Source organism: Ornithodoros turicata, unplaced genomic scaffold, assembly GCF_037126465.1.
Source record: "Ornithodoros turicata isolate Travis unplaced genomic scaffold, ASM3712646v1 ctg00001033.1, whole genome shotgun sequence".
Taxonomy (NCBI): domain Eukaryota; kingdom Metazoa; phylum Arthropoda; class Arachnida; order Ixodida; family Argasidae; genus Ornithodoros; species Ornithodoros turicata.
This window is the reverse complement of record NW_026999442.1, coordinates 164997-181861: the sequence shown is the minus strand read 5'-3', so window position 1 is coordinate 181861 and position 16865 is coordinate 164997. Positions and strand designations below refer to the sequence as shown.

The 16865-nt window shown below is 46.9% G+C and overlaps 2 protein-coding genes across 6 annotated transcripts in view; one reads left to right on the top strand and one right to left on the bottom strand.

Moving 5' to 3' along the window:
• The window catches only part of LOC135376108 (uncharacterized), a 114499-nt gene that overhangs the window by 1999 nt on the left and 95635 nt on the right, over positions 1-16865 (bottom strand). The gene's annotated exons all lie outside the window — the stretch shown is intronic.
• The window catches only part of LOC135376106 (uncharacterized), a 28768-nt gene continuing 25084 nt past the window's right edge, over positions 13182-16865 (top strand). For 2 of the 5 annotated variants that reach the window (XM_064608684.1, XM_064608680.1), the window contains exons 1-3: positions 13438-13542; positions 14726-15072; positions 16447-16548. In XM_064608684.1, the coding sequence (XP_064464754.1) occupies positions 16452-16548 (97 nt within the window). In that variant the 5' untranslated portion in view covers positions 13438-13542; positions 14726-15072; positions 16447-16451. Of the gene's footprint in view, positions 13199-13437; positions 13543-14725; positions 15073-16446; positions 16549-16865 lie in introns of those variants that run through there. The other 3 variants (XM_064608681.1, XM_064608683.1, XM_064608682.1) reach the window with 3 other exon arrangements.

Sequence of the window (16865 nt, the reverse complement as noted above, 5' to 3'; positions counted from 1 at the left end):
GGCGCAACCGTCGAGACTGACAATGTTATCTAAGGAGTGCCTATTTCACAAATTGGGGTGTGAGCCGGTTCATGTTGAATATGCGCCCGTCGAGACTGACGAAGGTCAGGCCAGGATTACCTATTAGGTATTACACACGTTGGGGAGTGTTTGAGTTTATGTGGAATATGCACCCGTATATCTGACGTATATACCCGTATATATAACAAAGACAATGGAGCGCATGGTCTTCCGCCGCTTGAACTGGTACCTGGAGAGCACGCGGTTTTTTCCTGAGGTGATGGCAGGATTTCGTCAGGGACGTTCAGCAATTGACAACGTACTCGATCTCGTCGCTGAAGTCCAACAAGCAAAGGCTGAAGGCAACCTCACCGGTGCAGTTTTTCTCGACGTAGAGAAAGCTTATGACAACGTGTTGCACAGCACCATCGTCGCGACGCTACAAGAGGCAGAAATAGGAGGTTGCGCCGCCTCATGGATCCAGGACTTTCTAGCTGACCGACGCATATTCGTGCGCACAATGGAAGGTGACACCGCTTTCCATCCAGTCCGTCGTGGTGTCCCACAGGGAAGTGTATTGAGCCCTCTCCTCTTTAATGTTATAATGGCTTCGCTTCCCGCCCAGCTTCGTGATCATACCCGCATCACTTTGTACGCAGACGACATCTGCATATGGACCTCTGCCACCCGTCGAGACACCGTCCAACGCCGGTTACAATGCGCCTTGGATTCTATTGTAGAATACCTTGCCGACCGAGGCTTATCGGTCTCTCCTGCTAAGACCGTTGCCATGGCTTTCACCCGACGCTCATTCCAAAGGTATCCATTGTTCGTCAGTGGGACACCGCTGGACTTTGTGCCTCATTGCAAGTACCTTGGCGTGACATTAGACAGAGGCATGACGTGGTCCCGGCATGTGAAAACAATAGCCACCAAGACCAGCGGTTTTGTAAATGCTTTACGTTGCATTGCTGGATCGTCGTGGGGTCCTTCATGCGCTGACCTCCGTCACGTGCACACAGCGTTGATTCTGGGCACATTGCGGTACAGCCTGCCTGTTCTACACGGCCTCAGCATATCCGGAGAGCGTGAGCTTCTCAATATTCAGGCCCGAAGCCTCCGTGTCTGTTTGGGAGTTCCCAGAACGACAGAGACCTATTCTGTCCTGGCAGAGGCACGCGAAACTCCAGCAGGCGTCCTACGAGACGTGGAAACTCTCCGGATATATGCACGGTACCTCACACAGCATCCTTACCATCATCTTCGGCTCATTGATATTGACTGTCCGGACTCCAGCATTGGTATTGCTGTTGACCGCCTGAGAGTGCACCTCCCCACCACGCCATCAGTGCTTTCCTATGCCCCGCCGATGTGGACTCTTCGCAGGCCTCCTGTATGTGATCACATTCCTGGTCTTCTGAAGAAAAACGCTGTACCTCCCGTTGTTGCTCACCAACTTACACTGGAGCACCTTAACTTAGCGTAGTCTCAACGACTCCCTGTGTACACTGACGGATCAGTGTCTCAAGGCGGATCTACTGCAGCCTTTTATATGCCAAATGAAAACCTTGAAGTGGCGCACAAGCTCCCCTACGAAACATCATCTACAGAGTCCGAGCTCTTCGCCATACTGACAGCGTTGAACCACATAGCGGTATCACCGCCTGGCGCTTGGGTTGTGTTCACGGACAGTAAGGTGGCGCTAGAAGTTCTAGCAAATTACTGTTCCAGAACAATCGGCGGCCTAGATACCATGATAGTCGCAATATACAACCGACTTCTATCCTTTGGTCATAGCCTGTGTTTCCAATGGGTACCCAGTCACACCGGCCTGCACGGAAACACCCGCGCAGACGCCTTAGCACGTCGGGCACATGGGGACGGCACCTCCAGTAACTGTCTCCTACCACTTTCAGCCTCATCGTGTCGGTTACAGACACAGCGACTCCGTTATAACGGCACTCGGCAGTTTCAAGAGGACGCTGTCCGACTGAACGACCATCTCCGATCTATCGACCCGTCGATGGATTTCGTTGCCACACACCACTGCTCGCGTCAAGAAGCGTCCATTCTACACCGACTACGCCTTAATGTCGCCAGGACACCTCTACTCCTCTGTAAAATGGGTCTTCTCCAGTCGCCCAAATGCCCCACTTGCGCTGTTGAAGCTGATGTGCCACACCTTCTCCTCGACTGTCACAGATTCGACACCTCTCGAGCCACGCTGAGACGACGCCTATTCGAGCTGCGGTGCACGGACTTTTCTCTGGCCACTCTGCTCGGCCCAGTACGAGATCACACACAGCAGTCTGTGACCAAAGCAGTGCTGACTTTCTTGAGAGACTCAGGTCTGATGAACAGCCTGTGAACTCAGTCGTGAAATCTCATTCTTCTTCTGTGCCCCACTCTCACCTTCAACGCATTAACCTCATGCTTTCTTTTTAAAGTCATCTTCTGTGATTCATCTCATCATTCCTTCACCGTTTGTTAGTCATCTTTTTTGTCATCTTTGTCTTTAATCTACCTCATCCTTCTTTCATCATCTGGTAGTTTTTCGTTTTTTCCTACTTCTTTTTCTTTTTCTTTATTTCTTATTTCGTAATTTTATTTATTTATTTATTTCTTTCTTTTTCTTACTTTTTTTTCCTTTTCTTTATTTCTTTTTTCTTAATTTTCTTTCTTTATTTATTTCTTTTTCTTACGTCTTTATTTCTTATTTCTTTATTTTCTTTATTTATTTATTTATTTCTTATTCCTTCTTATTTCTTTCTTTCTTTCTTTCTTTCTTTAATTCTTATCTTTTCTTTTTATTTATTTATTATTATTTCTTATTTCTGGAATAGCAAGCCGACGTCCCGTTTGGCTGACCTTTCCCCGTTTTTTTTCCCTTTTTGTCTAATAAACATATCCCCCCCCCGTATATATATATGACGTATGTATATATGACGGAAGGAGTGCCTTTTATCTATTTCACAAGTTGGCGTGTGGGCCGGCTGATGTAGAATATGCACCCGTGAAGGCTGACAAAGAGAGCCTTCACCTGACCTAACCTTGGTCAGTCTCGACGGGTGCATATTCTGCATGAAGTCACCCAATCCCCATCGTGTGAAATACATAAAAGGCTCTCCTGACAAAACCTTCGCCACTCTCCACGGGTGCACAGTCTACATGAACTGACCCACTGCCACACGTCCAAATAACGTAAGAGTCTCCCATGACCTAAACCTTGGTCAATCTCGAGGGGTGCATATTCTACATGAACTGACCCACTCCGCAACGTGTCAAATATGTAAAATACTTTTATTTATGGCCAGTGCAATAAATAAAGCAGCTTGAAAACAAGAAGCGAGTAAAACGGTGACCTTATGTTCGCCTTCAAAGTTACGAGCGTAAACGTTTGTCCGGTGAGCTTTTGTCTGCGCCCATGGAGATACACCGTATGAGCGGTGCAGTCTCTTGAGAAAGTTGTCTGATTTCAGGGAAAGAATGGGACCAAAACGACGCACTGTATCGTCAAAATAGTTATTCTTATGCCAAACACCACAGCACGTTGTCCTCTCCTCTAGCATTACATGATAACTCATTGCAGTTATGCTCCCACATTTGACCCGAACCTGAAAACCATAAACTCCCAATTTAAAATTATCCCAGCATTTTGTTCCACGTTGATATGTTATCTCTCGTTGCACCACAAGGGAGACCGTTAATTTTTCTCCCTACACTCTTAGAAAAATGGGTGAAGGGAATAGTTGTCACTATATTGTCACTATAAAAGATTGCAAAGTTCTGTCTGCTACCTCACTCTCAAAACAGAACTTCAACGCATAGCACGTTTTCCCGCTTCTGATTCGGTGAGCCACAGGGGCGTACACCTTTCTGTAGCAATCTGGATAATAATTTCATTTACCACCCCTTTTTACATCCTTTATCAGATGTTATTTTGACCTAGGTTGCAGCCATAGAAGTTACCCCCTTTCCATACCCTTCTTTCTTTCTTCCTATTTTGAATGGGGAACGTATCGGAACGTACAACAACAGGAAACGAGAAACCGCAGTTATGAGGTTATCGCATAGTTTTGCACGGCGTCGCTTCGTATTTTACACTTTGCCAGCCTTGTTTCTTTCTACTTCTTCTTCTCCTTGGAATACGTAGTAAGGAACGCGCTTTTTTGTTCTTTTTTTCTTCTGTCTAATATAACATGCTGTGTTTCATCCTCCCCGTTTTTTCTTTTTTTTCATTCTTCTAATAAATATATCTCCCCGTACGTGCTAATCAACTTTAAAAAGAAGCATCCAGTAGGACATTCACTGCTTGTACAAATAAAAAAAAACTAAGGCAAGCTGAAGTACGAAGTATTGCAGAAATTGAGGAAGCAATAAGAGGACCGATGAGCATCACCACCGCTAGCTTCCAAATGCGGCGCTGGGAAACTTGACGGAAAGACAAAAGGCGCAGCGGTGGAGATCGCCTTGCGGGGAGTCCAAGAGTCAACGACCCAGGTTGCAGACGTTGCAAAATATAAGGAGGAGTAATGCTGAGCTGGTTAATCCGTACCCGTTTACCGAGCTCCCCACATTTCATGCGAGTAGTCTCCAGACATCACGAGGAAACTGTAGGAAACGGTAAGTGCACTACATCTCGCCGCGTGGGGCTCGAAGGACGTGTTAGGACGAGTGTCGCAGTTTCCCAACTTGTTGCCGGTCAGTTGTTTGTACTGTGACCAGGGCCGCCGGCGATTGGGCCAGTGGTATCGCTAGGGCACGCGTCACCCTCTGCCCCACCCTTGTCCCATTAACGGATACCTTTCCGTACCAGGCGATCACCATAAATACACGTATTACACCACACTCAGAAAGCCTCGTAGAAGGCTCCTTATTTTGTTTTTGGCGTCATCGTGCCGCAGAGAACGGGAGGAAGCGGCAGTACTGGTACTGCGCGTCACCCCTTCCGTCGCTTCACCCAGTGCGGACCGCACCCCCTGCACCCCCCTAGTGACGCCACTGGATGGAGCCCCAGGGCCAGTTTAGGGGATTGGTGGAAAAAGATAAAGCACCGGCTTTGACACAAGAGGCAACAAACTTTACTCGTAACGTTCCGACGCGGGCATCCTCATCGGAACAAAATTGCACAGGTCCGAGCTCAGCTTTATGCCTTCGTCATGTTCCTGTAGCATTCCGGTAGGGGCCCATTGTGGCTGTTGCGACCACTGTTATCAGAATAAATATTCCAAGATTTCAGAAATCCCCCCCCCTATGTTCACAACCTGCTAGATGTTATAATGACCGTGTCATAATCGGCCATCCCCATGAGGATCCCGTCCGCACGATCCGCTAGGGGCGCTACTAACCGGACCGCGAGATCTGCATCACGATTGGACGATGGAAATTTGAATTTTGAACGCGTAGAAGCGGACGTAGGACTACCGTAGCAGACTGGGAGGTACTCGGGTTCGAATCCCGGTGCCGGCTGTGCTGTCTGGGGTTTTTCCTGGGTTTTCCTCAGACGCTTTCAGACATATGTCGGCACAGTTCCCTTAGAAGTCGGCCCAGGACGCACATTTCCCCAGGGCGTGAGTCGTGACGTTACCCACATACGTGAGGCCGACAACGGCAAGCCCTATCACCACCACCATCACCGTAGCAGACGACAGCGACAGCACCTATGAAAACGCGTAGAATGATGACGATAATCAACCCCAGAATGAAACATCTTCTGTGGAATATCCACCGCTTGTACAGAAATACTAAGGTAATCTGAAGTACGAAGTATTGCAGAAATTGAGGAAGCAATAAGTAGACAGTAAGTAATAAGATCGATGAGTAACACTACCGCTAGCTTCCAAATGCTGCGCTGGGAACAGGTGCTTACGACGTGGTACATGGTCGCTGTAATAAACCTCTACCCGAGAAACTTCATCATGACGTTGGTAGACAAACCGAAACCAAAACAGATCGCAAGGGCAGAGCTGGGTTCCACGACTGGTCAATTGCACTCTGCCTCCTATTGAAAGAAAAGTAGGACCGAAGGTCGCGTCCCTTTCAGAGATCATCGTAATCCCCTCAAGACCGCGGCTTTCGGGCACGACCGTTCGCCACTAGCTTTGAACGTAGTTGAACATATTGACGTATAATGTAAAAAACCCCGAGACTAGGGAACACGAAGGGGGGGAGGAGGAGTGTCGTTGGGAGGAACCCGAGAGGTCTGCCTGCATGTTTCTCGGGAAGGGAAAGGTGGTGGAGAGGAAAGGGTGAAGTGGAAGACCGCTCGGGGGGAGGATAGCTGCGTCCATGGGCCGACTTCAGGGGAACTGTGCCAGCATACGCCTATTACACATCTGAGGGAAACCCAGGAAAAACCCCAGACGGCACAGCCGGCCCGCGGATTCGAACCGCGGACACGAGACTTCGTGTTTGTGTCTGTCCCTTCGTGTTCCCTAGTCTCGGGGTTTTTTACATTATGCATCATCTTCACCAGCTCGCTTGCTTCCTAGCCATTTTTTCATTGTCATATTGACGTAGTTGAACATTTTTTTTTTTGTAAAGGCGGCTTTTTAAAATGTACACGTCGCAAAATTAAGGGTATTCACCTTCAGAGAGTTTTTGCCGTTGCGTGAGAACACTTTTACGAATTTTTCGCCATAGGAAATGTTGAGGATATGAAATGAATCTGCGGCACAGTGCCAGGTCCCAAACAAACTATTCAATGTGACTCGAACACACACAGTCGACTAAAATAACTGATCGTGTACTTACGAACAAAACGTGTTCCCGTGACAGAGCTGCTTTCTGTTCGGCGAGAGCCGCAGCGGGGACAGAAACACGTTACCATACGTCGTTTCTACGAAGGTGCTCACATTTCCACAATAAATGGCTTTCGGAAAGCGAAATCACACGGTGAGCAGCGCGAGAAACAAAGTCTCGCAGAAACGAAACTTTAGAGAGGATCACGTGGTGGACAGGACGTAATGACGATTTTGACCCGAGCGACCGCTAGGGGGCGGCTATGCCAGTCTGGAAGGATGAGCCGCTCCTTGCATTTCCTTCTTCGATGGATACTGCCCCAGCGTTAAAGAGATGTAGACGCCTGAAACTCGATCAACTCGAACTCGAGTCCTGATCGGCGATGATGGAATAGAAGCGTCAGATGTGCTGGAGAGCTCGTCGGTCCAGGAGTAAAGATCCACCAGGACAATCACATGAACAACATCCTAAAGAAGCATTTGGTCCCTCGGATCAATTTCCATTTTCGGTAACGAACCATACGTGTTTCAACGAAACTCGCCGCTAGCTCACAAAGCAACGATGGTGCACGGCTGGAGCAGAGGAAGTCTCAGTGATTTGATCTCGGCACAGGAGTGATCCCCATACAGTCCTCATCTCAATCACACTTATCTGCGGAGTATAATAAGCACGGACATGTTGCTCTCCTGCCTGCAGACTCCTTCGAGTCTCATTCGACGAAGGCGTTGGACAAAATGGATGACTACTACCTGCGACACATACTGTCAACTCCTTCCTGCGTCGTCATCTGCGAGTGCATCCCTAACACAGGCAATACAGTTCAACGGGTTTACATTTATTTCGAGTAAATGTATTACTTTGAGCTGAAAATATGAGAAAATACGAATTATACAACTGAGAACTCATTATTGAGGACACTCCGGATAGAGTTTCACCACGCGACACACGCAAGGCCAATCACTGCACAGATCTGAGGATAATCCAATAACGTCAAGTAAGAGGGGAGTAGTTGTGGTGTCCAGTCACTCCCTCGCATAAAAAGCGTTCCCCCGAGACTGGGGACACCAGCGATAGAACGTCAGACAGCCCCATCGGCGGCTGTATCATTGCACCGTTTCTCAAGAAACCCCTTCTCCTCGCAAGGCGGGACTAGTTGTAACTGCCGTAACGAACGTTTCTCAACTGTACCTGAAGCGTCAGTCACGAGAACATTTATTCATTAATTAAGCCAGCGCTGTCTCATGTAACAAACATCACAACCACATTTAGTCTCTCATACAACACACAACTGCCTCACAGTGATCGCTCCATAGTACCGAACGATTCATAGACGCTGTGTGTGTCGCATAGTCTCTTCCTCCGTTTCTGATATTTGCCTTTCGCCGTATTTCGAGTGATTTCGACGGCAGATATACCACGTCGTTGTTGTCCAAACCAAAACCATGCACCCGCATGGTCCCGCGGTCATCGTCGTCGTTCACAGTTGGCTCAGAGAATTGGATAGCTATGACGTAAGCCCTTTTCAAAGCCAATTATCCAGCAGTCACGCCCTGCTATTTTTGCCCGATAACTCCGCCCCAGTTGTACTAAATACAGTTAGAGGTCGATGTATCTACTGGATAGTAAAGCATCGTGAGAACGTTGTCCTGCAGAGTATTCGCTATTCACGGAAATCATCATGGTCCCTTTAAGTTCATTGATTTTCCCATCACTTTCCCGCTTACCTGGTAGTGGCCTGGTGCTAGAGTGGCTTGTGGTTCCTAGGAGTGGTGGTCACGCCGACACCACTGATTCAAACTGCTACCGTAAGGCACGCGTTCCTAGATGGTGGTGGTGGTGGTGGTAAAAGGGCTTGCCGTTGTCGGCCTCACATGGTCGCGTTCCTTCCTAGGTATGATCCTAGGCAGAATATTTCACAGAATTGTGTCGCCGGCACCAGTTAACTTCATGCGTCGTCGTCATCGCCTTGAGCTAGGGGAGCACCCGTGACGAACATTTTTAATATAAACGCATCCGCCACACCAGTAAAGTTGAACGACTGGCGCTGAGGTTATGTAACAGTCGCCAAACTCGGATTTCGCGTTTGCGGTGATCGCCGCGGTAACAGTTACAAGCTTGAAGCTTTTTTGCGCGTGCTATTCGAAGCGTGCTATTCGAAGAAACGCATGGAAGGTACGTTGTTCATTACTAAGCGTTACTTTCTTTCGTGCCGTTATCCCGTACGCAACTCTCCGCAGTCTTGCTCTGTTGCATGGCGACGACAAGCACGAACAGCAATCCTTAACGTGACGTGATTTCACAAGCAGGAGTTGGCATTGCACTAGTTCTAGTTTTAGTCCTAGCTTGTTGAGATAGTTATATGGGAGCCAGTCCTTGTGACTGGTCTTCCGCCTCGATGCCAATACACAAGCTTGAAGCGTGATGTGGGTAATGTCGTGTTCGGCTGATATCGGCAGATAAACGATCGCCCCTGGCAACTGTGGGATATTGCGCAACACAGTGTAACACGCGCTCAACGCGTCAGTCGCGCCCAGACTCCCGTAATGGAAACTATGCTCCTATGTACTCTGATGTAATATCAATTAAACAGTTGGAAAATACAACAAATGGCGACGAGGATGGCATCTCTCGCACCGATGGGATCTCCGATATCGATGGAAGACTGATCGCATGTGTCTTACGACGTAGAATCATCGGTCTGCCAACTGTGAGTACAGGAATTTGGTACTAAAATGAGTGCACCCCTTGTCGGAAGACTTGATGCCTTCGATGAAAACGTCGAGAGCTGGACCTCGTACGTTGAACGTGTAGAGGAGTATTTTGTCCTCAACAATCTTCAAGAAGACAAGAAAGTGGCAGCGCTTATAACCAGCATGGGAGCGAAAACATATAACACTCTCCGCAAATTGACATGCCCAAAGAAGCCTTCGGAGTTAAAGTTCAACGAGATCAAAAAGTACCTCACGGACTATTTCTCTCCGACGCCGTTGGAAATGTCAGAGCGGCATCGTTTCTACAATCGTGTTCAAGGACAGTCCGAATCAGCAAGTGAGTTTTTGGCTGAGTTACGTAAACTCTCCGAACATTGCAATTTTGGCACATTCCTTGACGAAGCCCTTAGAGACAAATTTGTCTGTGGCCTGCGAAGCACCTCTGTTCAACAGCGCATGCTCACCATGAAGGATTTGACCTTGACAAAGGCGCTTCAAGAAGCGGTGTCATGTGAGCTCGCAGCCAAACGTGTGGAGGAACTACATACCAAAAGAGAAAGCATAAACGGAGCCGCGTCTAGTGTTTCGAAAGTTCGAGACGAGGAAAAGAAGTGCTTCCGCTGCAACAAGAAGGGTCATGTTCCTTCGAAATGCCGATACCTCGACGCTGTATGCCTCGGTATACAACAAGCCAACAAGAAGGGTCATATACGTCCCGCCTGCAGAAATCTTGCAGCAAAGAAGTCGTCCACTGAAGCTAAAACGAAGCAAACAAAAAAGAAGGACACCACAAATGCATCAAAGGCTGAAAATGTTGGAACCATTCGCCAGGATATTGACTCAGAGCTACTTGCGCATGTCACTGGTGGTGGATGTGAGCCCATTTGGTTAAAACCAGAAATTGAGGGCCATGTAATTCCAATGGAAATGGACACAGGGTCAAAGTATACTATTGTACCCCAAGTTGTCTACTCGAAGCATTTCAGCCACATTCCACTGGAACCTCCCTCCATGAAATTTCGAACTGTGACAAGTGAATGCTTCGTACCTGATGGCGTAGCCACAGTTCAAGTAAAATTTCGAGAGAAATGTTCAAGGCTCCAACTCTATGTTGCAAGAACCCCAGGACCAGCACTGTTTGGCCGAGAGTGGATTCAAGAATTCAAGTTGCTTGAAGAAACAAATGGAATCTTCAAGACGTCGACTGCAACGAAAGCTTCTCAAGAAGAAGTCAAAAATAAGCTGAACCAGATTCTAGAAACTCACAAGGCCGTATTTGAAGACTCCATCGGGAAGTTGAATGGAATCAAGGCAACCTTAAACCTGAAGGAAAATGTTCAGCCCAAGTTCCTTCGTGCTCGTCAAGTTCCATACGCACTCAAGGAAAAAGTCTTTGCCGAATTGGACCGACTGGAATCGGAAGGTATTCTGACCAAAGTCAATGTCAGTGAATGGGCTACTCCCATAGTTCCTGTAGTAAAGCCCAATGGGACAGTCAGGATGTGTGGAGATTTCAAGAGCACCATCAATCAACACTTAGTCGTGGATCAGTATCCTTTACCACTGGTTGAGGACATTTTCGCGAAGTTATCTGGTGGTCAGAAATATACAAAAATTGACCTCCGGCAAGCATTCCTTCAAATGGAAGTGGATGAGAAGTCCAAGCATTTGCTAACTATCAATACAGAAAAGGGACTCTTCCGGTATAACAGGATGGTGTTTGGCATTGCTCCCGCACCTGCGATCTGGCAACGCACCATCGAAGAAGTTCTACAGGGTGTTCCTATGACACATGCAACGCAAGACGACATATTAGTGAGTGGTACTACTGAAGAGGATCATCTCGAAAATCTTTCGAAAGTCCTCAAGCGCCTGGAATCGTTTGGACTAAAAGCAAACCTGCAGAAGTGCTCCTTCTTCCAGGACAGCATTGTGTACTGCGGATACAAGATCAGCAGCGAAGGTTTACACAAGACCCAAGACAAGATCCGTGCTGTACTTGAAGCTCCAGCACCGCAAAACGTCAGCCAGCTGCGTTCCTTTCTTGGGCTAATCAACTACTACGGAAAATTTATTCCGGACATCGCAAACCTTTTGCGACCTTTGCACGCACTTTTGGAAAAATCTGCAAAGTGGAAATGGACAAAAGGCTGCAAAGTAGCCTTCCAAAAAGCTAAAGAAATTATTGCGTCTGACACAATCCTTGTCCACTACAATCCGCAGCTACCACTCCGTCTCGCTTGTGATGCCGGACCACATGGTCTCGGCGTAGTTCTTTCTCACGAAATGCCCGATGGGACGGAAAGGCCAAGCGCATTTTCCTCGAGAAAAGAAAAGAACTACTCACAAATTGACAAAGAGGCCCTAGCCATTGTCTGGGGAGTACAGAAGTTCTACGCTTATTTATATGGCCGACATTCCAGAGAACGTTACTTTGAACCGGGACAACATGTTTCTGTTCGTGACTACAGAGGAACTGATAAGTGGACCACTGGTCTTGTCCTCAGACGCTACGGACCATTGTCCTATGAAGTAAAGGTTGGTGACAAAATCTGGCGCCGGCACATCGACCAGCTGAAACCGGGTGCCTGCGAACGTCAAAACGCTCGAGAAGAACACCGCAGACTAACTTCAAATGACTCTGCTGTTCCAGAGCCCATGGTAGCGGATCGACCACACCAACCAGAAGCAGAAGATACACAGTGTAACACGCGCTCAACGCGTCAGTCGGGCCCAGACTCCCGTAATGGAAACTATGCTCCTATGTACTCTGATGTAATATCAATTAAACAGTTGGAAAATACAACAGGTAAGCTTACGCTTGTCCCATCCTACAGTTGGCAATACGAGTTCCTCGCCGCCGTACACTCTTAAAAATGGACTTCACCGCATAGCACGCTCCTAGCCAACCATCATCTCAAATGATATCGTTATCTGCCCTGATTTGTTGAAAACGGGGAGCGCACGCATTTTCTGTAACACTTATGCTGTTCATAATTGTCACAAAAAAGGCGTCCGCCCCCTGTTTTCAACAAATCAGGGCAGATAACGACATCATTTGAGATGATGGTTGGATAGGAGCGTGCTATGCGGTAAAGTTCATTTTTAAGAGTGTATGTCTGCCACCTACAGTCATTCGGGTCGCCATAACTCGCAACACGTTCCATTTCCTGTGGGCTGGTTCAGTTGAATCGGTCAGGAGGTCACAGCTGTATCTCACGCGTGATCGGGGCGGTTTAGCCGTGCCGGCTATCACGGAGCGCTCTCTAGCACTGCAGATCCGGACTCTCTTTCAGGCGCTTCACAATCCTGATCATCCAGCGTGACCACGCCCCCTCCCTTGACTCCGCCCCCTCTCCCGGCCCCGCCTCCCCTTGGGTGCCGCGCGCCTTCACGCCCGTAAGTTCCGGTCCTACAGCTGGCTAACCTTTTCAGTGACTTTCTTCGTTTACTCCACTCTTAGAAATGAACTTCACCACATAGCACGCTCCTAGCCAACCACCACCCCGAATGACAACGTTCTCGTCCTAGATTTGTTGAAAACGGGAGGAGGAGCCTAGTTTGTGCCGGCCTCTCCTGTGGTTTTAAACAAATCAGGGTCGAGAACGTTGTCATTCGGGATTATGGTTGGCTAGGAGCGTGCTATGTGGTGAAGTTCATTTCTACGAGTGTAGGGTACTTGCTCCGAAGCAACCATACGCGATGACGTCATCTCTGCTCTTGCAACCAATGCACAAAGTATGAATGTGAGTTCACTACATGCCATACAACATTTACTTAAATGTTATCATATATAGTAAACTATGTCGTACTTCTATAATATACTACCCTACCAGTTCAGCGACGATTTATGATTTACGTGCTTCTTGCACTTAGTGGTGTAACTCTATTCCTTCAGTGCTACTCTAAACCCACATTCCCACACCAGGAGGTGACACTTACTCGCACGACAAACAAAGGCGCGGTGAAAGATAACGCCTTATCTGCCTTCCACATAAGCAGGTTTCCCATATGCGTCGCTTCAGACTCCGCCAGGTGATCGATGGACCTTCATCTCTTCACGTGAACATCACTGGAAGTCTAAAGTGAGGTGAGGTCCCCAATACGTATATTTTTCACTATTATTTATGCTGCGTTGTAGCGATTCACTATGTGGTTGCGATTATTTTTACTGTTCTCACTGTGTTGGTAAATTGTTTTTTATTAACTGTATAGCGTATTTTTAGAAGCGGGATTTTCTTGCGTCTGTCTTTGCTTATCCTGCTACTCCTCTGCGACTCATTATCTATTAATCTGTATCGTCACAGTAAATAACGTACGCTGCATCCGGAAAGGTGGTTCGTTAAATTCCCCAAGCATCACCGAAGCGCGCCCTTGCTTCTCCTTCGATTAATATAGAGCGTCACTCTCATCGATGGTCGCTCAGAATTCCCGTCTGCTTTTTTCTTCCTTTCTCGGTGGTTGTGTTGCGGTTAATTGGAACGCTCGTCATTAATGCTACCATCCCTAAATAACTGCGTACTTCGCCCATCATTGTCACCTTGTCGTCTCAACACCATTTTTGTTGCATCCGCAGTGGGAAACAATCTCCCTGCGCCATCCCTTCCCGTGTCTGGTGGTGTCTTTCTGAACAATTGCTGGCGACTTTTGCTCATAGTTTGTTATATAAAGTGTAAATTTAATGATGTCCTCGCTAGGAAAGGTCACCTTGGGTGGTCCGCAGGCAGAAAAACAACTGATAAGACGATAAGAACCCATGAAGGCATCACGTGAAGTACCCTCTCGAGCCTAGGAAAGAGATAATTATCTCTTTCCTAGTCACCGTGATGTGACTAGCTCACATAGGGCACATAGACGTTGTAATATATAATTTTTTCCCCTTCTAGCTTAATTGATACATATTATAATACACATTTTTATATTTGTGCAGTTTTGAAACCTATAGCTCCCCTTGATGGTCCTCTATTCGACAGAAAATTAATTTTTTTTGTTATGTTAAACCGGTAGGGCCTTGCTGTTGGTGAAACTAACCCTGAATGACATTACTGACATGCCATTTAAAAGCCAGACTACGGACACTTTATGAATACGTTGTGGAGGCGATCTTCAACACAACGCAGTGACGAGCATGAATTTGTGAACGCCAGTCGTTGTTAGAAAGCATGCAGCAAGCCCTGTATGGAATGTGAGACAACACAGTTTACACCACACTTGTGACCACACCATGCAAGATCACCATGAGAATGTCTCTTAAGTCACATGGCACATTGCAGGTGGGCCAAGGGTCCGGCGTGGGAACATCGACGACGATCGTAACTGAAGTGTTCGGCGGAGCCAGGGCACGATGAGCGCAGGGTACAAAGACTGACAAGTGATCTACCTGGTGCTTGAAAAAAGTACTGAAGAAAAAGGTTTGTAAGACTCGAATACTATTATACGCTCCATTGTGTGGTATTGCATTCAGCCAGATAACATAGTTGACGGGGACCATAGCCCGCATTGCCTTGACGTTTTCTTTTACCGTAGCAGGTATTCGATCAACCACCCGTCAACACGTGCCATCAAAGCGAGGGCTCCCAGGGAGGTCACCTTCTTGCACACGGTTGTAACGCGCAATAAGGTAAGTCCCGTCAGAGCCTCCCACTTACCAGAAACGACCGACTGACAAAAAAAAAAAAGAACACGGAAAAAAGAAAAGTAAAAACGCGTATGCTGTTGCGTATAATTTGACGCTAGATAAACATTTTGAACATAGAACAGATTCCTTAAAGGGACTTTCTGGACTCCAGATGTGAAGTAAATAGGCCTCATCAGATGATCGTCATTCGTGTAGTAGTTTTCTTTATTTTTTACGAATCCAAGCGGAAAATATTTTACTCGTTGGATATGTTACTCGCAAATCGTTTATTTCAAGTTACTTCGGTTATGTGACTGGTTGTTTGACATAATATTCTGAGAGATGTTCGAATATGTTTATTCGCGTCATCTTCAGCAAACTGTTTCGATCCCTGCCATCTGCGGATATTCTTTGGGATCCCTACGTACAGACGCATACTAACATGCTAGAATCTGTGCAGAAAAAAGCCCTTCGATTTATATATAATGCATATGGTCAGCACACATCTTCGACTTCACTCTATGCTAAATCTGGTTTGCCAACCTTGGCTCAACGAAGGAAAATTCGGCGTCTCAAGTTTTTGCACGATATAGTCAGCAGTACTAATGGGCTCAAGTTCTGCGATTACTTAACTTACAATTCGAGCCGATCCACAAGACTGAAACATAGTAAATTAATCCGTGAGTTTCGTTGCAATAAAGATGTGTTTAAATTTTCTTTTTTTCCTCGCACTGTACGAGAATGGAACAAATTGCCCTCTTGTGTTACACAAATTTCATCACCAACCCAGTTTTTACAAGGTCTTGTAGACTAACTTTCTTTCTTGCCTTCAGATGTTTAACGCTTGACATTTTGCACTGTGTATAGCTGTATGTTGTATGTGTTGTATGTAGTGTACTCACCTCCTCTGCCATGGCCATCAAGAGATGGCCGGCAGTATCTTTCAAATAAATAAATAAATAAATAAATCTGGGAAGAGAGAGCTTCGGCCTCGCTGATTGGTTTTCGCAAGCACGTGACCTTACCGGAAATAGATGCAAACACGTCTTCGAAGGTGTCTTCAGTGATGTCACGGCTGGTTTAGTTGCGGTATTATCAGTGCGAATTTTCCACGCGCAATTACCTTTACTTTCATATTGTTATTATTTTTTACAACTTGATGGAAAGAGAGATACATAACAAACGTAAATATATAGTGTAACACACTAGTGCGTAAATAACGCAGTATAGGCAGTACAAAGACTCGTTTTCTTCTATAGATTAACTCCAGACGGCTTCATCATTTGCAATGCTCATCTTACCTCAGATATGCCATCTTTTGAATCGCTATGTTTCCCGTGTGTGAACCACACCCTGAAAAACCTTCCTACTTTGCAGAGACGATGACGACCGTTACGACAAATAAATCAGAGCTGGAGCTTCACGAACTCCTTGAACGAGCAGTCCTTCTCTCCTACTACGACAAATTCATCGAGATAGGTGAGCCAAAACGGAACTTTGTATCACCGGGCACGTCAATCAGGGACGTGACACTTTCGTCGTCAACCACGCAGAGCCAACAGGTCGGGAGTGACCGCTGCCGAGGTCATGGGTTCGAAACCCTGTACCATGCGAGCAGGAGTCGGTCACGTCCTCCTCTGAGACTGTAGCCAAATACGCTGTCCCATGCGATGGGGTTTAGCGAAAGTTGAGTAACTCTCAGTATAGGACGAATGATAAGGTACTCCTTGAACAGAGTTCCCTTTCGAGGCAAACCCCGATGTTACTAGAATGCCTATTTTCTTACTACGACCGCG